Source organism: Pongo pygmaeus, chromosome 3 (assembly GCF_028885625.2).
Source record: "Pongo pygmaeus isolate AG05252 chromosome 3, NHGRI_mPonPyg2-v2.0_pri, whole genome shotgun sequence".
Classification (NCBI taxonomy): domain Eukaryota; kingdom Metazoa; phylum Chordata; class Mammalia; order Primates; family Hominidae; genus Pongo; species Pongo pygmaeus.
The window spans coordinates 141,660,645-141,680,980 of NC_072376.2; the positions used below are offsets into that span (position 1 = coordinate 141,660,645).

At 36.0% G+C, this 20,336-nt stretch overlaps 1 protein-coding gene across 7 annotated transcripts in view; it reads right to left on the bottom strand.

Annotated features, from left to right (window-relative positions):
• The window catches only part of SCLT1 (sodium channel and clathrin linker 1), a 214,980-nt gene that overhangs the window by 140,469 nt on the left and 54,175 nt on the right, over nucleotides 1-20,336 (bottom strand). For 6 of the 7 annotated variants that reach the window (XM_063664122.1, XM_054486821.2, XM_063664124.1 and 3 more), the window contains exons 4-5: nucleotides 19,748-19,820; nucleotides 15,496-15,551 (exon numbers count right to left, since the gene is read on the bottom strand). In XM_063664122.1, the coding sequence (XP_063520192.1) occupies nucleotides 15,496-15,551; nucleotides 19,748-19,820 (129 nt within the window). Of the gene's footprint in view, nucleotides 1-12,943; nucleotides 14,447-15,495; nucleotides 15,552-19,747; nucleotides 19,821-20,336 lie in introns of those variants that run through there. The other variant, XM_054486827.1, reaches the window with a different exon arrangement.

Below are 20,336 nucleotides of genomic sequence, written 5' to 3' on the forward strand. Positions count from 1 at the left end.
ATCTGATTTTCCAGTGATATTGGCAGTATAATTAAGAAAATCAGTTAAGTACCCTAAAGGTTTAAGAAATTGATCTTTTTTAAAGCATTATTTTTTATGTATGGTTAAACATCTTGAAAATTAAATATCAACAATTCAAGCTCAACAAATGTCTAAAGAAACATTATATGCAAGATAGTAAGACAATTTTGGTTCCAGTTGTATTTATTAAAATACATAAGCAAGTCAAAATGTAAGAGCCAAGGGAAAATAAAAAAGAGAAAGTACTATTATATTTGGTTGGCTTGATATTAAGAAGAGAAATTAAATAAAACATTTTGGAGGCAAACAGTGTTATCTGTATTATTAATAACACTAATAGCACCACATATCTCTGTACAACTTCTTTTCTGCTATCACTATCAATTAGCTGATCTCTATGTTCCAGTGTAAGTTCTGGAAAAAAAGTCAATCTTACTAATTTAGTTAATTGCAGAAATGGTTTGCTACATTGGTCACAATTAGGAAACTGGACAATCAGGAAGCAGCTATATCTACTGCTGGTTCTAGAATCACATCCCTTTGCTGAGATCCTGAGATCAGAATGTTATTGCCAGAGCTGCTGCCTGCAGCAACACCCTGCCTTAGCTTTGACGGAAGTGACTGCCAGAATTGTTGGCTCTACAGCCATACTACACTTGTTAGATTCTTAGCCACAAAATAGATGCCTCAGGCACTGCCTTTTCTCCCACTATTTCCCAATTTAGGTATCGTACAAGTGGTTATCATTAGCAGAACCAAACTCATATCCTGAACTAGTTTTTAGTTTTCCAGCCTCTGCAATACAGGAAGGCATACTAAAAGAAAGGTGCAACAGATGTTAAGCCAATCTATCATATTTGCCACAACCTGTTATCATAATTGCACAATTTAATTACATATGCCCCAAAGTGATAGATAAAAGTATAAAGAGTTAGTTTTTCTATAACACCTAAACTGAATGTGAAAGGCCCAGCACAGATGTGTTGTTAAATTCACTGCTATTTAATTAGAGGTAGGTAAGGTAATTATAAAAAGTCAGAAAAACTATAAAACCATAGAAGATTGAAAGGAGATCAAAATGATCTCTCAGTTCTCATTCTTCTTCAAAGAAATTTAAACTGGAAATTATAAAGAATGAGTTAGACATATATGGTTTATGCATGAAAGATAACAAAAAAACCACAATAGAATTGCTCAAAGTAAAGACCTTGGCACTATACCAAATAATTAAAAAATAAATGTACATTTATATTAAGTCAAAGTCAAATATTTTTAAAGTATGTATTTTTTATGATTCCTTATTTTACTAACTCTCAATCAACAGACCAACTACTAAGTTAGAAGGTAAGGGAGCTTCTATTATATGTTATGCCAGGTACAACATGAGTAACACAAAAAAGAAACAGGTTGCCCAACCTTAGTGTTGACTATTTTGCTGGAGAAAAGACATTCCTGATTAAATTTTTTAAAAAGAAAATAAATATTGTCCTATAAGATAGTGCTTTTACATTAAATTTACATAAATAGCTATGCTTTTATAGTTACTCTTTACGGTTTTTATTATTTTTCTAGCTTACCACTTGTAGTATGATTTCAAAAGATTTAAGGAGCACTTACTATAAGAATATAAAACAATAAAACTGAAATCATATAGTCCAAGACTTTAATTTTATATATTAAGAAACTGAGTTCCATATAAATTCAGGTACTAATACCAAGAAAATTACCCAGGCAGGGACTGCAGTAATAAAGTTATAACCAATTATCCCAAACAGACAATAAAATTTTGGCAGATCATCTTTATAAAAGTTTTGATCTTTTAGGTGACAAAGATGAATCAAACACAATGTCTGTATTTCTTTGAATTGAATTTGTCTCCAACAAAAGATGCACCATTCTTTTACATACCATTAAAAAGAAAAATTGCTGCCTATTAACCTTTGACAAGCCATTGAATATGGCTGCATCTCACTTTTGCAGGTGTTAAAAGGTGGGAAAAGGGGGATAGTTAGTGAATTTTAGAATCAAATAAGACAGAAGAGAGAGTCAGACAAATATAGTGGCATATATGCCACTATATGCATATATAACCACTGTGGTTAATTCCCATAGGGAGGCAGGCACCCCAGCAGCCATTTGCACCCTGCCACAGCTGCCACTATATTTTTGTGTATTTTTTTATATAAATGAAAAAAAAAAAAAAACATTCTAGACAACTGGCTGGTATGACTCTCCAGATGCCTCACCTCACCTGACAGACTTCACTAATCCAAGCCTCCTTGGTGAAAATATCCACACCACTGCCACAGTGCATCATTTCTTTTTGGGATTAATACAAAAGATCCTAAAAACTAGAAATGTTGTTTCCTTTTTTATGCTCTTCCAATTAATCATACACATTTTTTTTTCCTATCTGGTATTCTCCAGTTCTGAAGTGCAACTAGAAATAATCCTTCTAAAGTTGCACCCCTTCCTCTGTTTAAAATCCCTGAAGAACTCTCTATGTGATCTGTAGGAAAAGGTCAATTCCTTAAGCAGAGAATATAAACTTTTATATCATCTGGTCCCTACCCGCCATGTGGGTCTCATCACGCATAATTCCCTTACATATGTTGAGACACAGCCATATTACATGGCCTGAATGTATTAGACATATAATGTTTTCTTCAGTTATCTGCTACTTATCCTACTCTTTATGAAAATCATTGAGAATGAAATTCTACTTCTTCTGACTCAGCTCAAATTTTACCCACTCATTTAAGCCTTCTCTGATGTCCAAAGCCAAAGTAAGGTCCTCCATAAATACATTCTTATATATATACTGGATATGTTACAGTCATGGTATCTGCCATGCCCAGACTTAAGTAGCCTTTGCCCAGAGCCCATGGCTCTGGGGATAGCATGCACTATTCTGTGCACAGACAGAAGCCAATGATTAGATTATAATTTTGCATATTTTCTGAGGGCAGTCCTATCAACAGCTGACTGGTATAAAGAGCTTTGACAAATACAAGTGATGGCAATTAGCTAAACCAACAAGACTGGATTTCTTCGGGATCTGGACTAGAGAAGAGAGAGAATCAGTCTTTTGGCTGGAAAAGAAGAAGGAGCAGCTACACAGAGGGGTACCACCATAGCAGAGACTATAAGGCCATATGAACTGGTAAGAGGAACACACCTGTAGAGACATTCCTAATTGTTTACCAGTTCTAGTTAAAATTCCACGTATATACTTATCATATATTCCTTATTACTTAAAATGACTCAAGCCTCTGTTTTTTACAGCAAAAAGATCCAGGTATGAATATATGTACATGTTTATATTTTTAATATATGAAATCATTCCTTCAATATTTATTGAGCAGTTTAATGTGTACCAAGCACTGTTCAGTGGTGGTAGGTATACAGTGGTAGAAGAGACAAGGGTCCTGCTCTCACACATTCTAGTGGAAAAGACAAATAATAAGCAAGAAGATAAATAATTTCAGGTAGTAAATAGCCAAATAGGAACAGCTCCGGTCTGCAGCTCCCAGCAAGACCAACGCAGAAGGAAGATGATTTCTGCATTTCCAACTGAGGTACTCAGTTCATCTCATCAGGACTGGTTAGGCAGTGGGTCTAACCCACGGAGGATGAGCAGAAGCAGGGTGGGGTGTCACTTCACCCAGGAAGTGCAAGGAGTCGGGGAACTCCCTCCCACAGCCAAGGAAAGCTGTGAGGGACTGGTTACTATGCTTTTCCCATGGTTTCTGCAATCCGCAGATCAGGAGATTCCCCCATGTGCCTAAACCACCAGGGCCCTGAGTTTCAAGCACAAAACTGTGCTGCTGTTTCATACCCCAGTGGCACCTGGAATGAGAGTGAGACAGAACCGTTTGCTCCCCTGGAAAGGGGGCTGAAGCCAGGGAGCCAAGTGGTCTTGCTCGGCGGGTCCAACTCCCACGGAGCCCAGCAAGCTAAGAACCACTGGCTTGAAATTTCGCTGCAAGCACAGCAGTCTGAAGTCCACCTGATATGATCAAGCTTGGTTGGGGGAGGGGCATCCGCCATTAGTGAGGCTTGAATAGGCAGTTTTCCCCTGACAGTGCTGAGGCTGGGAAGTCTGGGCTGGGCGTGGCAAAGCGGCTGTGGCCAGACCACTTCTCTAGATTCCTCCTAACTGGGCAGGACATCTCTGAAAGAAAGGTAACAGCCCCAGTTAGGGCCCTACAGACAAAATCCTCATTGCCCTAAAGAAGGGGCGGCTGTGGGAACAGCTTCAGCAGATTTAATCGTTCCTGCCTGCCGGTTGTGTAGAAAGCAGCTGATCCTGACAAGAGGGATTCTCCCAGCACAGCGCACCAGCTCTGCTAAGGGACAGACTATCTCCTCAGGTTGGTCCCTGACTCCCATGCCTCCTGACAGGGAGAAACCTCCCAAGAGGGGCTGACAGACATCTCATATAGGAGAGCTCCAGCTGGCATCAGGCCGGTGACTCTCTGGGATGGAGCAGGTAGCAATTTTTGCTGTTCTGCAGCCTCCACTAGAGATACCCAGGCAAACAGGTCTGGAGTGCACCTCCAGCAAACTGCAGCAGAGCTGCAGAAGAGGAGCCTGTTAGAAGAAAAACTAACAAACAGAAAGCAACAACATCAACATAAAAGACCCCCACACAAGAAACCCCATCCAAAGCTCATCAGCCTCAAAAATCAAAGGTAGATAAATCCATGAAGATGAGGAAAAATCAGTGCAAAAACGCTGAAAATTCCAAAAACCAGAATGCCTCTTCTGCTCCAAATGATTGCAACTCCTCTCCAACAAGAGCACAAAACTGGACAAAGAATGAGGTTAAAGAATTGACAGAAGTAGGCTTCAGAAGGTGGGTAATAAAAAAACTCCTCTGCACTAAAGGAGCATGTTCTAACCCAATGCAAGGAAGCTAGGAACCTTGATAAAAGTTTACAGGAACTGCTAACTAGAATAACCAGTTTAAAGAAGAATATAAATGACTTCATGGAGCTGAAAAACACAGCACGAGAACTTAGTGAAGCACACAAAAGTATGAATAGCCAAATCGATCAAACGGAAGAAAGGATATCACATACTGAAGATCAATTTACTGAAATAAAATCTGAAGGAAAGATTAGAGAAAAAAGCATGAAAAGGAACAAACAAGGACTCCAAGAAATATGGGACTATGTGAAAAGACCAAACCTACAACTGATTGGGGAACCTGAAAGTGACAGGGAGAATGGAACCAAGTTGGAAAACACTCTTCAGGATATCATCCAGGAGAACTTCCCCAACCTAGCAAGACAGGCCAACATTCAAATTCAGGAAATGCAGAGAACATCACTAAAATACTCTTTGAGAAGAGCAACCCCAAGTCACATAATCATCAGATTTTCCAAGGTTGAAATGAAGGAAAAAATGTTAAGGGCAGCCAGAGAGAAAGATCAGGTTACCTACAAAGGGAAACTCATCGGACTAACAGCGGATCTCTCTGCAGAAACCCTACAGGCCAGAAGAGAGTGGGGGCCAATATCCAACATTCTTAAAGAGAATAATTTTCAACCAAAAATTTCATACCCAGCCAAACTAAGCTTCATAAATGAAGGAGAAATAAAATCCTTTAAAGACAAGCAAATGCTGAGGGATTTTGTCACCACCACATCTGTCTTCCAAGAGCTCCTGAAGGAAGCACTAAATATGGAAAGGAAAAACCAGTACCAGCCACTGTAGAAACACAATAAAATATAAAGACCAATGACACTATGAAGAAACTGCATCAACTAATGTGCAAAATATCCAGCTAGCATCATGGCGACAGGATCAAATTCACACATAACAATATTAACCTTAAATGTAAATGGGCTAAATGCCCCAATTAAAACACACAGACTGGCAAATAGGATAAAGAGTCAAGACCCATTGGTGTGCTGTATTCAGGAGACCTATCTCACATGTAAAGACACACATGGGCTCAAAATAAAGGGATGGAGGAATATTTACCAAGCAAATGGAAAGCAAAAAAAAGCAAAAGTTGTAATCCTAGTCTCTGATAAAACAGACTTTAAACCAACAGAGATCAAAAAAGACAAAGAAGGGCATTACATAATGGTAAATGGATCAATGCAACAGGAAGAGCTAACTACCCTAATATATGTGTACCAAATACAGGAGCAACCAGATTCATAAAACAAGTTCTTACAAAGAGACTTAGACTCCCATACAATACTAGTGGGAGACTTTAACACCCCACTGTCAATATTAGATCAGTAAAACAGAAAATTAACACGGAATTCAAGACTTGAACTCAGCTCTGGACCAAGCAAACCTAACAGACATCTACAGAACTCTACACCCCACATCAACAGAATATACATTATTCTCAGCACCACATACCATGTATTCTAAAATAGGCTACATAATTGGAAGTAAAACACTCCTCAGCAAATGAAAAAGAATGGAGTTCATAACAAACAGTCTCTCAGACCACAGTGCAATCAAATTAGAACTCGGGATTAAGAAACTCACTCAAAACTGCACAACTACATGGAAATTAAACAACCTGTTCCTGAATGACTACTGGGCAAATAACAAAATTGAGACAGAAATCAAGAAGTTCTTTGAAACCAATGAGAACAAAGACACAATGTACCATAATCTCTGGGACACAGCTAAAGCAGTGCTAAGAGGGAAATTTATAGCACTAAATGCCCACATCAGAAAGTGGGAAAGATCTAAAATCAACACCCTAACATTACAATTAAAATAACTAGAGAAGCAAGAGCAAACAAATGGAAAAGCTAGCAGAAGACAAGGAATAACTAAGATCAGAGCAGAACTGAAGGAGACAGAGACATGAAAACCTGCTCAAAAAATGAATGAATCCAGGAGCTGGTTTTTTGAAAATATTAACAATATAGACGGACCTCTAGCTAGACTAATACAGAAGAAAAGAGAGAAGAATCAAATAGACACAATAAAAAATGATAATGGGGATATCACCACTGATCCCACAGAAATAAAAACTACCATTAGAAAATACTCTAAATATCTCTACGCCAATAAAATAGAAAATCTAGAAGTGGATAAATTCCTGAACACATACACCCTCCCAAGACTAAACCAGGAAGAAGTCAAATCCTCGAATAGACCAAAAACAAGTTCTAAAATTGAGGCAGTACTTAATAGCCTACCAACCAAAACAAGCCCAGGACCAGACAGATTCACAGCCGAATTCTACATCAATATTCTGTTGATGTGGGGTGTAGAGGAGCTGGTACCATTCCTTCTGAAACTATTCCAAACAATAGAAAAAGAGGGACTCCGCCCTAACTCATTTTATGAGGCCAGCATCATCCTGATACCAAAACCAGAGAGACAACAAAATTTCAGGCCAATATCCCTGATGAACATCGATGCGAAAATCCTCAATAAAATACTAGCAAACCGAATCCAGCAGCACATCAAAAAGCTTATCCACCAAGATCAAGTCGCCTTCATCCCTAGGATACAAGGCTGGTTCAACGTATGCAAATCAATAAATGAAATTCATCACATAAACAGAACCAATGACAAAAACCACATGATTATCTCAATAGATGCAGAAAAGGCCTTTGATAAAATTCAACATCCTTCATGCTAAAAATTCTCAATAAACTAGGTATTAATGGAGCATTTCTCAAAATAGTAAGAGGTATTTATGACAAACCCATAGCCAATATCATACCAAATGGGCAAAAGCTGAAAGCGTTCCCTTAGAAAACTGGCACATTACAAGGATGCCCTCTCTCACCACTCCTATTAAACATAGTATTGGAAGCTCTGGCCAGGGCAATCAGGCAAAAGAAAGAAATAAAGCGTATTCAAATAGGAAGAGAGGAAGTCAAATTGTGTCTGTTTGACTACAACATGATTGTATATTTAGAAAACCCCATCGTCTCAGCCCAAAAACTCCTTAAGCTGATAAGCAACTTCAGCAAAGTCTCAGGATACCAAATTAACGTGCAAAATCAAAGGATTCCTATACAACAACAATAGACAAGCAGAGAGCCAAATCATGAGTGAACGCCCATTCACAATTGCTACAAAGAGAATAAAATACCTAGGAATCCAACTTACAAGGGATATGAAGGACCTCTTCAAGGAGAACTACAAACCACTGCTCAAGGAAATAAGAGAGGACACAAACAAATGGAGAAACATTCCATGCTCATGGAAAGGAAGAATTAATATCGTGAAATTGGTCATAATGCCCAAAGTAATTTATAGATTCAATGCTATTCCCATCAAGCTACCATTGACTTTCTTCACAGAATTAGGAAAAACACTTTAAATTTCATATGGAATCAAAAAAGAGCCCATATAGCCAAGACAATCCTAAGCAAAAAGAACAAAGCTGGAGACAATCCTAAGCAAAAAGAACAAAGCTAATCAAAAAGATCACACTACCTGACTTCAAACTATACTACAAGGCTACAGTAACCAAAACAGCATGTTACTGGTATCAAATCAGATATATAGACCAATGGAACAGAACAGAGACCTCAGAAATAACACCACACATCTACAACCATCTGATCTTCAATAAACCTGACAAAAACAAGCAATGGGGAAAGGATTCCCTATTTAATTAATGGTGCCAGGAAAACTGGCTAGCCATATGCAGTAAACTGCAACTGGACCCCTTCCTTACACTTTATACAAAAATTAACTCAAAATAAATTAAAGACTTAAATGTAAAACCCAAAACCATAAAAACCCTAGAAGAAAACCCAGGCAATACCATTCAGGACAAAGGCATGGGCAAAGACTTAATGACTAAAACACCAAAAGCAATTGCAACAAAAGCCAAAATTGACAAATGGGATCGAATTAAATGAAAGAGCTTCTGCACAGCAAAATAAACTATCATCAGAGTGAATAGGCAACCTACAGAATGGGAGAAAATTTTTGCAAGCTATCCATCTGACAAAGGTCTAATATCCACAATCTGCAACGAACTTAAACAAATTTACAAGAAAAAAACAACCCCATCAAAAAGTGGGTGAAGGATGTGAACAGACACTTCTCAAAAGAAGATATTTATACAGCCAACAAACATGAAAAAAAGCTCATCACTGGTCATTAGAGAAATGTGAATCAGAACCATCTCACACCAGTTAGAATGGCAATCATTAAAAGGCCAGGAAACAACAGATGCTGGTGAGGCTTTGGAGAAATAGGAACGCTTTTACACTGTTGGTGGGAGTGTAAATTAGTTCAACCATTGTGGAAGACAGTATGGCAATTCCTCAAGGATCTAGAACCAGAAATTCCATTTGATCCAGCAATCCCATTACTGCGTATATACCCAAAAAATTATAAATTATTCTACCATCAAGACACATGTACATGTACGTTTACTGAAGCACTATTTACAATAGCAAAGACTTGGAACCAACCCAAATGCCCATCAATGAGAGACTGGATAAAGAAAATATGGCACATAAACACATATACACCACAGAATACTACGCAGCCATAAAAAAGAATGAGTTCATGTCCTTTGCAGGGACATGGATGAAGCTGGAAGCCACCATTCTTAACAAACTAACACAGGAACAGAAAACCAAACACTGCATGTTCTCACTCATAGGTGGGAGTTGAACAATGAGAACACATGGACACAGGGAGGGGAACATCACACTCTGGGGCCTATTCGGGGGTGGGGGGCAAGGGGAGGGAGAGCATTGGACAAATACCTAATGCATGTGGGGCTTAAAACCTGGATGATGGGTTGATAGGTGCAGCAAACCACCATGGCACATGTACACCTATGTAACAAACCTGCATGTTCTGCACATGTATCCCAGAACTTAAAGTAAAAAAAAAAAAAAAAAAAAAAAAATCAAATAGTAATAAGGTACTATGAATAAAATAAAATTGGATAATATAAAAATGAAAGGGGGGAGGGGTTGGAAAGAGCAGGGCTAGATAATGCGCTCAGGAATGCCTCCTTGATAAGAGACTGGATGAAGGGATAAGTCCATTCCTGTGCAGCTCTGGAGAAACACATTCAAGGCAGAAGAAACAAGTAAAAGGTCCTCAGGTTGAAACTAGTTTACCATGTTTAAGGAAGCCAATGTAAGGTCAGAGTGACTTAAGACTAGTAACAAAATGAAGTTTGATGAGAGGTCTATACATACATAAATACAAAAACATAAACTCAATTATAAACCAAGACACATATGGAAACCAGGTTAGTTCTGGCTTTTCATGAGATTATTAAAAATAGATATTTAAAACTTCACAGTTAAAGCTTAGGCAGATAGGATTCTGGCAGGCTTTGGGGAATGCTCTTCTTCACAGTATAATGACCTCGAGTAGCACCAGCACAGTGGTGCTGACCATGTAATCCCAGAAATTTCTTTTCTCTTTTTCACTCAAGAATAGATAAAACATTTACATCACATTTTCTGAAATTACATAAACAAATCAATTTGAAGGGAGGAGAATAACATTTTCTGGGCTAGCACTGAAAAATAATGGCTTTATTGTTTTTGTAAATATATACATGAACTCCTTCCCAAATTTCAAATAGATAATAAACATTTACTATACTGTTTTCATAGGATTTTGTCAGCACAAATGAATGGCATAATTAGGGAAAGTAAAATCAAATTTAATATCATACCATTGATTATCATTAGTCAAATTATGAAAGCACATCAATAAAAGTAAGTGTTTAAAATAATTCCATTGTATAATGCTATTTAAATCTGTAACATATTTAGTTGTAATCTAAAAAAATAAATATCAGGCTATCAGAAAATAAAAAATAACAAGATGCCAAATATCACTACATACTAGATTCATATACTAACTAACTTTATAATCTTGTTGAAGTTTTATGTTTCTGTGTTCTAAAGCTATATATATATATATGCCTAAATAAATATCTTAAGATAGTTTTAAATTTCAAAAAAACTTTTTAGTGAGTGTTAAAGACTAGTTTAAGAGATTCTGCAGTGAAAGAATATTCCATGTATTAGGGATTAGTAAACTTTTTATGTAAAGGGCCAGAGAATACATAAATATTTTAGGTTTTGTGAGCCATTCAATCTCTGTCACGACTATTCAACTTCATAGTCACATAAAACAAAGCAGCCATCGACAAGGTTTAAATGACTAAGCACGGCTGTGATCCAATAAATTTTATTTATGAAAAGATGTGGCAGGCCAGATATGACCCACAAGCTACAGTTTGTGAACCCCTGACAGATGTAATTAAATCTCTTTATCAGTACACTTAGGCTACAAGTAATAAATGAGAACACCCAACAAATAAATGAGAATAGTCATTTCTGTCTATTTTATTCACTAATGTATCTCAAAGCCTTAAATGGTGCCTGACATTTAGTAATCACTCAATGGTTGTGAATGACTATTTTCTTACTTCACCTAATATTAAGTTGGAAGGTATATAGTTCCAGATTTGCTTCAGTAGCTCAATAATACCACTTAAGGACTTTGCAAAGGTTTCCTCATGTTTCTCTTCTTCTAATCCTCTCATGTTGCTGATACCTACACTCATAGTTTAAAAATGGCTATAGCAGCTTCACACATCACTTTCTAAAATGACAAGGAGCAGGAAAATGGGAAGGCTTTCTTTTTGCCCTCTCTCCTCTTATCAGAGAGAAAAACTTTCTCAGAAGCTCCACAAGGGATTTTCATCTCACTGGCTAAAACTAGGTCGCATGTCCACTTCCAAACCAATTCCTGGCAAAAAGACATAAAAACTGGTTTAGGTCAATGATTTATTACATCAGGTTATGGAAGAAGCTCATCTTCCCTGAGCACATTGCCACTGGAACAAAATTAGGGTTATGTGACTATGTATGAAGGAAAAAAAAAACAGCTCTTGTACTGGCAACAGATGATGTCTTCCATACCCTCAATAGTAAAATAAAAAATGACAACAATAAAATTTACTTTGTATTTACTTAGTATCAGAAAATGCTGTACATGTATTCATTCATTTATTCAATTATCTTACTCAATTTCCTTCCTCTGGAAAGCTATGAGAGGAGGAAAAAATAGTATTGAGAAAGAAATAAGACAAAACAAAACAAAAACCTCTATAATCTCAACATGAAATATATTTCAAGGATTTAAAAATGGAAGGGAGCATGATAATAATAATAACATGTCTTTTTTTTACATTTTCCTCAGTCTGAGTTTTATAAAATGACTTCATTATTTCCTATTGTAGTAAATTCTCAGATAATATACTGATATGCAAATGTAAGTATTAAAATTTTTCCAAAATTCAGTAATGTGAAATTGTATACTTTTACATAATCCACACCATTGCTACCTTCCATTATTTAGACCTGTCCACGTATATATATTTAAGGTATTTTCTTTAAAAATAATAAATTCTTTTGATTTTGCAGTCCTTAGCCGCAATATATAATTAAAAGTAGTATGTTTCTTAATGACCTAATTAGTAGAGTTCACTTTAAAACCTGATTAACACTTTCAAGTTACCAAAAGTGTCTTTAATAAACTTAGAATCCATTTTTTTACACTTTCCTATTGTACTAGGAATAAACACACTCATGAGACATGACTGCATTACCATTAAATAGGTGAAGGCAGACTTTAAAGACTGGCTTCAAAAGACCTGCATATGAAAGGAATAATATAAAGTCCAATATAGGAAACAATTAAATGATTGTCTCAACCATAAAATACCTTGTCTATTCTCAGCACATTAAAATACAAGCTTTATCTAAGTATATTGGTGATTCAGAAATCTTTATAATATTATTTACTAGGAAGAGTACATTCCTGCTTAATAAGTATTTTGGAAAAGAATAGTAAATCATAAAATATTAAGATTAAAAAAAATTTCCCATGGGAAAAAAACAAAAATAATGAGAAAAACCCAAAGCCCAATTAAAAGATGTACTTTATTTTGCACTTCAGTAAACACTGACAGCTTAAATATATGAAGTTTTTGGAAATTAGAAGGAAAGAAAACTAATGGAAAATACAAGGAAGAGAGAAAATCATGAAATAGCCAAAAGCAAGACAATTCCGTGGGTGTGCTATGTAATTTTAAGGAACAGCATGTATTAATTTAAATATAGCTACGCTAAAATAAAAATAAATATAATAAAAATAAAATTACTATACAATATAGAAAAATACAAATAAAAGAATGTCAAACTTTAAAAGAGCCCATGTTTTGAATAAACTTAGAACTCAAAAAATTTTGGATTTTTAGTCTAGTTAAGTCAACAAAAAATGATGTATCAGATTTCAGTCCAGTTATATGAATTTTATGGGTTAAAGTTAAGAAACTTGGTATGGAAAAGCTTTAAACATTTTTTAGTAGCAAATATAAGAGAAGATCTCTATGACATTAGGCTGAGAAAGGACTTCTTACAGGAGATACGAAGAACAATAACCACGGGAGAAGAGAGAGATTTACTTTAAGTTAAAAAAAAAAAAAAAGAAAAAAAATTCTGTTCATCAAACACACCACAATCTGGGAATATACATTTGAAACACCTATTATCGAATGTGTTGTATGAACCACTGGCACTCATTATTTATTTCTGTCCCCTTCCATATTCTGGCCTCTGTCCCGGGGCGGAAAGTCCAAAATTACATTGCCCAGATGTCTTGCAGCTGAAGTTGTGGATAAGATTAAAATTTTACCAGTGAGAGGCATTTAAGGGAGATACAGAAGGTAGAAGTGAGCTGAGACCATTTTTTCTGTTGATATGGTGGCTGGTAAGTAAAACTGGATAGACAAAAATGTCTCTTGTTGTCAATATCCTATGGCCCTTTTTCCAATATCAAGTCTCCAGTTTTATGGAAATGATGCTGCCGTGGTAGTAATAGGGATGGTGGTAGCACCATAAATTCCTAACCTCAGGATTATAGTCTCTGAGGTGTAACTGTAAAACCAATGATTTAGTAGCACTTAAATGTAAGTGAATTAAATCCTTTCTTGTTTGGAATTTCTAGAATGGTTATTGTTTACTGTGTTGAGACTGGCACATCAACAAATTTTCAGAATACAGATCACATAATGCACTTTGGCAATTTATTAAGAACAAGATAAGTAGAAATGGGGAAAATATATGAACAAGCATTTTATGAGAAAAGAAAACCATATAGGTAAATAAACATATAAAAATGGTCAACAATGGGACGCTGAGGCGGGCAGATCATGAGGTCAGGAGATCGAGACCATCCTGGCTAACACGGTGAAACCCTGTCTCTACTGAAAATACAAAAAAATTAGCTGGGCGTGGTGACGGGCGCCTGTAGTCCCAGCTACTGGGGAGGCTGAGGCAGGAGAATGGCACAAACCCGGGAGGCGGAGCTTGCAGTGAGCCGAGATGGCACCACTGCACTCCAGCCTGGGAGACAGAGCAAAACTCTGTCTCAAAAAAAAAAAGTCAACAATATTAGTATTCAGGAAAGTGCAAATTAAAACCACAATAAAAAATATTTAACAATCAAAATGATGAAAATTAAGAAGCTTAACAAGAGCTACAGGTATTAAAAGATATAGATCAATATAAACTCATAAATATCACTGGTAAGAATGTAAATTGGTATACCTATTTTGGAAATTAAGTTGATATTATATTGCAAAATTGATATTCATATAACCTATAATCCAGCAACTTCCTTCCTTGAAACTCTTGCACTTGTGTATGTTATTGAATAAAAAAAGTAAGTCCTAGAACACTAGATGATACCATTTTTATACAGTCTTTAAAAATATAAAACTAAAAAGTATATCGCTTGGAGATACACATACCTATTAAAAAAACTGCAAAAGCAAGGGAATGATAAACACAAAATTCAAGATAGTGTTTATCTCTGGCAGAGAGAAAGAGAAGGATGGGAAATGGAAGAAAAACATGGATAGATGCACCAGCACTGGCAACATTTTAACATTCAAGCTGAGTGGTAGGCTGAAAAGTTTTCATTTTATCAATATGTTTTCTAACATACATATATATTATATACATATAACATACATATATATTATATTATGTAGTATGTATAATATATATTAACATACATATATATGTACATATACACATATAATATAATAATATATTATATATTATATATATAATGTATATATATAATATATACTTTATTGATTGCTAATATTGGTAAGGTGCTTATTTTGTAGGCTACTCCAAGTACTTACTTAATCCCTTACAGTCAGCCCTATGAAATAGGTTCTATTATTATCTCCGATTTACAGAAGAGGACACTAAAGCAGAAAGGGAAGTAACCTGTCCAGGGTCACACAGCTAACAAGTAATCAAGCCAGGAGTCAAATAGAAAATCAGGCCCCGGGGTCCACATTCTTAACTATTAATACTATAGCTATCAAATATCAAATAACAAAAATAAAAGTTACCTAAGACAATAATAAAAGATAAAACCAATAGTTAATTGATTTACCTTTCATTTTCCTTGATGACATTTTCAAGTTGTAGTTTCATCTCACCCACCTGCTTCTGAAAGAATAAAATATGGTGTGGCAATATATTTTCCAGACAATCAGATCTCCATTAAGTAGACCACTCATGTAAGCAATCAGATTCTGACACTAGTCTACAGATAAGAAAGACTTATTCTTTATTTCTAACAAAGGGATAATTAATATGGATAATTTACTAATAAACAGAACACAATAAAACATTCATTTTAAATACAATATAAATAAAATAGAAATATTTTATGTAACATGGTGAGAAATGTTTATAAATGTAATTCCTATGACTTGTAGTTATGAAAAACAGATGAAAGATATTCTGGAGTATGTCACTATAACAAATACCAGATGGTTCCTGTATCTTGAATGTATATCTTAGTTAATTCACCTCAGTTTAGGTGAAGCCCATATAAACATGTATATTTTTCTAGTATTTCAAAAGGTAGAATGCTAACAGTAAAGAAGAAAATGGAGGTCTTTTTTAGCAGTCATTCATTCAGTCTCTGATTCACCACCTTCATTAACTATCTAAACTCTCTGTACCATACAAGGCTGCTAAGGTAAACAGACATGCTCATTGAAAAATAGTACGAAAGATGGTTAAAAAAAATCCTAACTAAAATACAAGGAAGAATAAAATGCACACTAGAAAGGGAAATAAATGAAGGTCTGATTAATGCTCTCTGAAGAAGAAAAAAGATGCTGGATTTCAAAAGAAAAGAAAGCATTTAAAGTTGGCAAAAATATCAGTAAAAGCAAAACAGCAAAAAATAAGTAGTCAAATCTCAGTTAAGTGTGAATGAGCAAAGGGAGAGCATGCACACACACACACAAAACCCTGAATTTACGTGTAAAAGCATGCAAAATCTCACTTAAAACTGTAACCAATTCATGATTGTGTATTAGTCTTGATTGTGCTTCCTAGGCTAAAGGAGAGAAGCTTATCCTGGAGTACACTTTCGCAAGGGCCAGGTGGAACAGGCAGTTCTGCAAGCTTTTTTCTCTCCCTTTCAACCAGAGAAGATCTAGGCAGCCTGGTCTAGGAGATCAGAAGAGCAAATTCTAACTATAAATTTGGTTTGAAAGGTGAACTTTTCCAAGGTCCCTGTTATGCCTGAAACACAATTAAACCAACATGGATTAATTCACTACCAGAAAATTGAGCACTAACCATATATGGACTGATATAGTGAGAGATAAAATTGGAAAGACAGGTACAGGGTTTTAAGAATGCCACGGCAAGACGTTTGGATTTATTGTAGCCATTATCTTAATTTTATAGTTTTTAAATAATTTTTTTCCCCTAAGATGGGGTCTCACTCTGTCTCCTAAGGTGGAGTGTGAGAGCACGATCACAGCCCACTGCAGCCAATAAACTGATCTTTAAAAGTTGCAAAACTATCAGTGCATCTTAAAGAATATTTATTACTCTTAAATAATTATGTAACATATATTCATTAGCTAAGACTAAAGATGGATTGTAACACTCTCACTATAAATTCCTTACTGTAAAATATTTCAAAATATTTACATTTGGAAGGAAGTGAAATCCACACAGTATTTCTCACATCATCAAATTCTTCCCTACTATTTATATTTTCTGGCAGAAAATCATCCATATAGAGAATTGCAGTGCTACTTTTCCTGCTTTGGAGATATACTATTTTTTGACCAGGTCAATAAGTCATAAGAACTAATCCTTCTAATCAATCACATCTATCTGAGCATCCATTCTTAGCTGTCAACATTTTTTTTTTCTCTAAAAGAAGTAGCAGTTATTTTTATCATCAAAGACTCAGGCTTTCTAGCATAGTTTATTTCTCTCTTGTAATTAATTAAGTGATCAACCTTTGGCGGTAAAGAATGCAAAATGGAAAAACAAAGTTAAACATCTTAGTAAAATGGCTGATTAAAGAAATACATGAATCAGATTATAAAAAATTCAACAGAATTTAATTTCAAGATAATTAGCTATCCTATGTTATAACAACCAAAGTACATAATATGTTATAGGAATTTAGAGAGAGTAAATTCAGCAGCAACTTTAAATTCACTAGTCCTGAAAACAAAAGCAAAATATCATTTGTGCAAAAGAGAGCTGTCTGTTGCTCTTTAATTGTCAGCTAGGAAGATTAAAAGACATTACTGTGCTTGTCCTAAATTTAAATAACTACAGGCTAAAAAATACACAGTAAAGACCAGGAAGACTTTATGACAAAACAGACACCATAATTTTAATGAAATGCTTTTATTTGACATTTGGGTCTAAAGGACAACTTTGTTTATGTATTTGAGAAATAACCTTGGAAATGAAAGCCTACATAATTTCAAATGCAGTGAAAGAACCTAATTTTATTTTTAGAAACTGGAAGCATTATGTGTTCTTTTAGTAAAGCTACATATCAATGCATTAATTGATAAATAAGGGCTTGTCAAGCTAGCTCTAATCATCTTATTCCCATAAGCCCTGGCATTTAATCATTCATTAAATATTTAAAGGCCTACTATGTGCTACACACAGCCTGATTCTGAGGAAATCAGTCTCAGGGATTGCTTTAATATATTTTATTTATTTATTTTTTTGAGACAGAGTCTCACTCTGCTGCCCAGGCTGGAGTGCAGTGGCACGATCTCGGCTCACTGCAGCCTCTGCCTCCCAAGTTCAGTGATTTCTCCTGCCTCAGCCTCCCGAGTAGCTGGGATTACAGGTGTGTGCCACCACACCTGGCTAATTTTTGTATTTTTAGTAGCGATGGGATTTCATTATGTTGGCCAGGCTGGTCTCCAACTCCTGACCTCAAGTGATCTGCACGCCTTGTCCTCCCAAAGTGCTGGGATTACAGACATGAGCTACCACACCTGGCCAGGCTGCTTTAATATAAAGTCATTATACTCTCTTCCATTGCATTAATGAAAGCCAACCCTGCCACCCTTGCTACAACTGTATTTATCCAGGAATTGGTATCTAAACCAAATCCAATCATGAGTATATTCAAGATCTAATAAAGAGAGGTCATTGCCTCCTGATAGGTTTAGCTTGAGACATATAACTTCTATTTAAGAAATACTTTTATTATATGGTTATCCCAGTATTAGAAAGGTCAAAATTTTAGGGGAAAATGTTAAAAGACATTTTCAGATCAAAGAAACACATTATAAATATTAGGCATACTCTAAACATGTAGCTCACTGAAACTCAAATTGTACCCTAAACAATTTTGTGCTATTATTCTAGTTCTCCATAAGCCCTGGGACCCAAAATGATAATCCATTCTGCAAGTAATGCGAGATGCAGATAGAATGAGGTAAGGAGGAAGGTCTGAAAGGATGAGAGACAGTTTTAGGTTAAAAAGAGAGAAAGATGTAAGCAAACAATAATGAGATTAAGAGATTCTTCTAAGCACCTAAGAAATATCTCATGCAAGACTGCAAGAGCAAGGAAACACTGAATTAAAAGACAAAACTGAAGAGAATATTTTTTTTCTTTGACACAAGGTCCAGTTCTGTTGCCTAGGCTAGAGTGCAGTAGCTTGACCACAGCTCACCAAAGCCTCGACCTCCCAGGCTGCTCAAGCAATTCTCTCACTTCAGCCTTCTAAGTAGCTAGGACCACGGGTGCACACTACCACACCCAGCTAACTTTATTCCAACACTTTGGGAGGCCGAGGCAGGCGGATCACGAGGTCAGGAGATCGAGACCATCCTGGCCAACATGGTGAAACTCCATCTCTACTAAAAACACAAAAATTAGCTGAGCATGGTGGCACATGCCTGTAATCCCAGCTACTCAGGAGGCTGAGGCAGGAGAATCACTTGAACCAGGGAGTCAGAGGTTGCAGAGAGCCGAGATCGCGCTACTGCATTCCAGCCTGGCGACAGAGTGAGATTCCATCTCAAAAAAAAGAAAAGAAAAAAAAAAGAGATGGGGTCTCACTACGTTACCCAGGCTGGTCTCAAGCTCCTAGGCACAAATGATCTTCCTGTCTCAGCCTCCCAAAGTGCTGGGATTATAGGCATGAGCCACCACACCCAGCTAGAAGAGAATCTTTAAACATATGCATATATATACATTCACACACATTTACAGAGGGCCACCAATTGGTTAGTTACAGCAAATATTCTCTTTCTCATCAATGTCTTTTTAAAAAGAGGGAGTCTATTTTACTTTTTATTTTCATAATAAAATATTACAAAAGCCTCATAACTATGATTTCATACCTGATAATATTTCAGCTGCCCATTTAGTTCTCCTAGGTGTTTATCATACTCAGTAATAAGAGGAGCTAAAAAGCTAAAAAAAAGACAATAAAAAATATAGCATATTCTGTTCCATCTAGTTTAATAAATATATAACAAGTGAAATAAATTACACATAAAAATTTTATGTTTAGTTTACTCATGCAATCAAAACTTTTCCCTTTTTTCCAAAACCAGGAATTTTAAATATTTGCACAATTAATATTTTGGACTGAAAAATTCTTTGTTGTGGGATGGCTAGACGGTGCATTGAAGGATGTTTAACAGTATCCTTGGCCTCTACCCATTAGATGGCAGCAGCAGCCTCACTTTCCACAGTAGTGACAAGCTCACACTTCAGGGACTGTTGTGGGGTGGGGGGAGGGGGGAGGGATAGCATTGGGAGATATACCTAATGCTAGATGACGAGTTGGTGGGTGCAGCGCACCAGCATGGCACATGTATACATATGTAACTTACTTACACGTTGCGCACATGTACCATAGAGTCTAAAGTATAATAATAATAATAATAATAAAGGAAAAAAAAAAAAAGAAAAAAAAATGTTTCT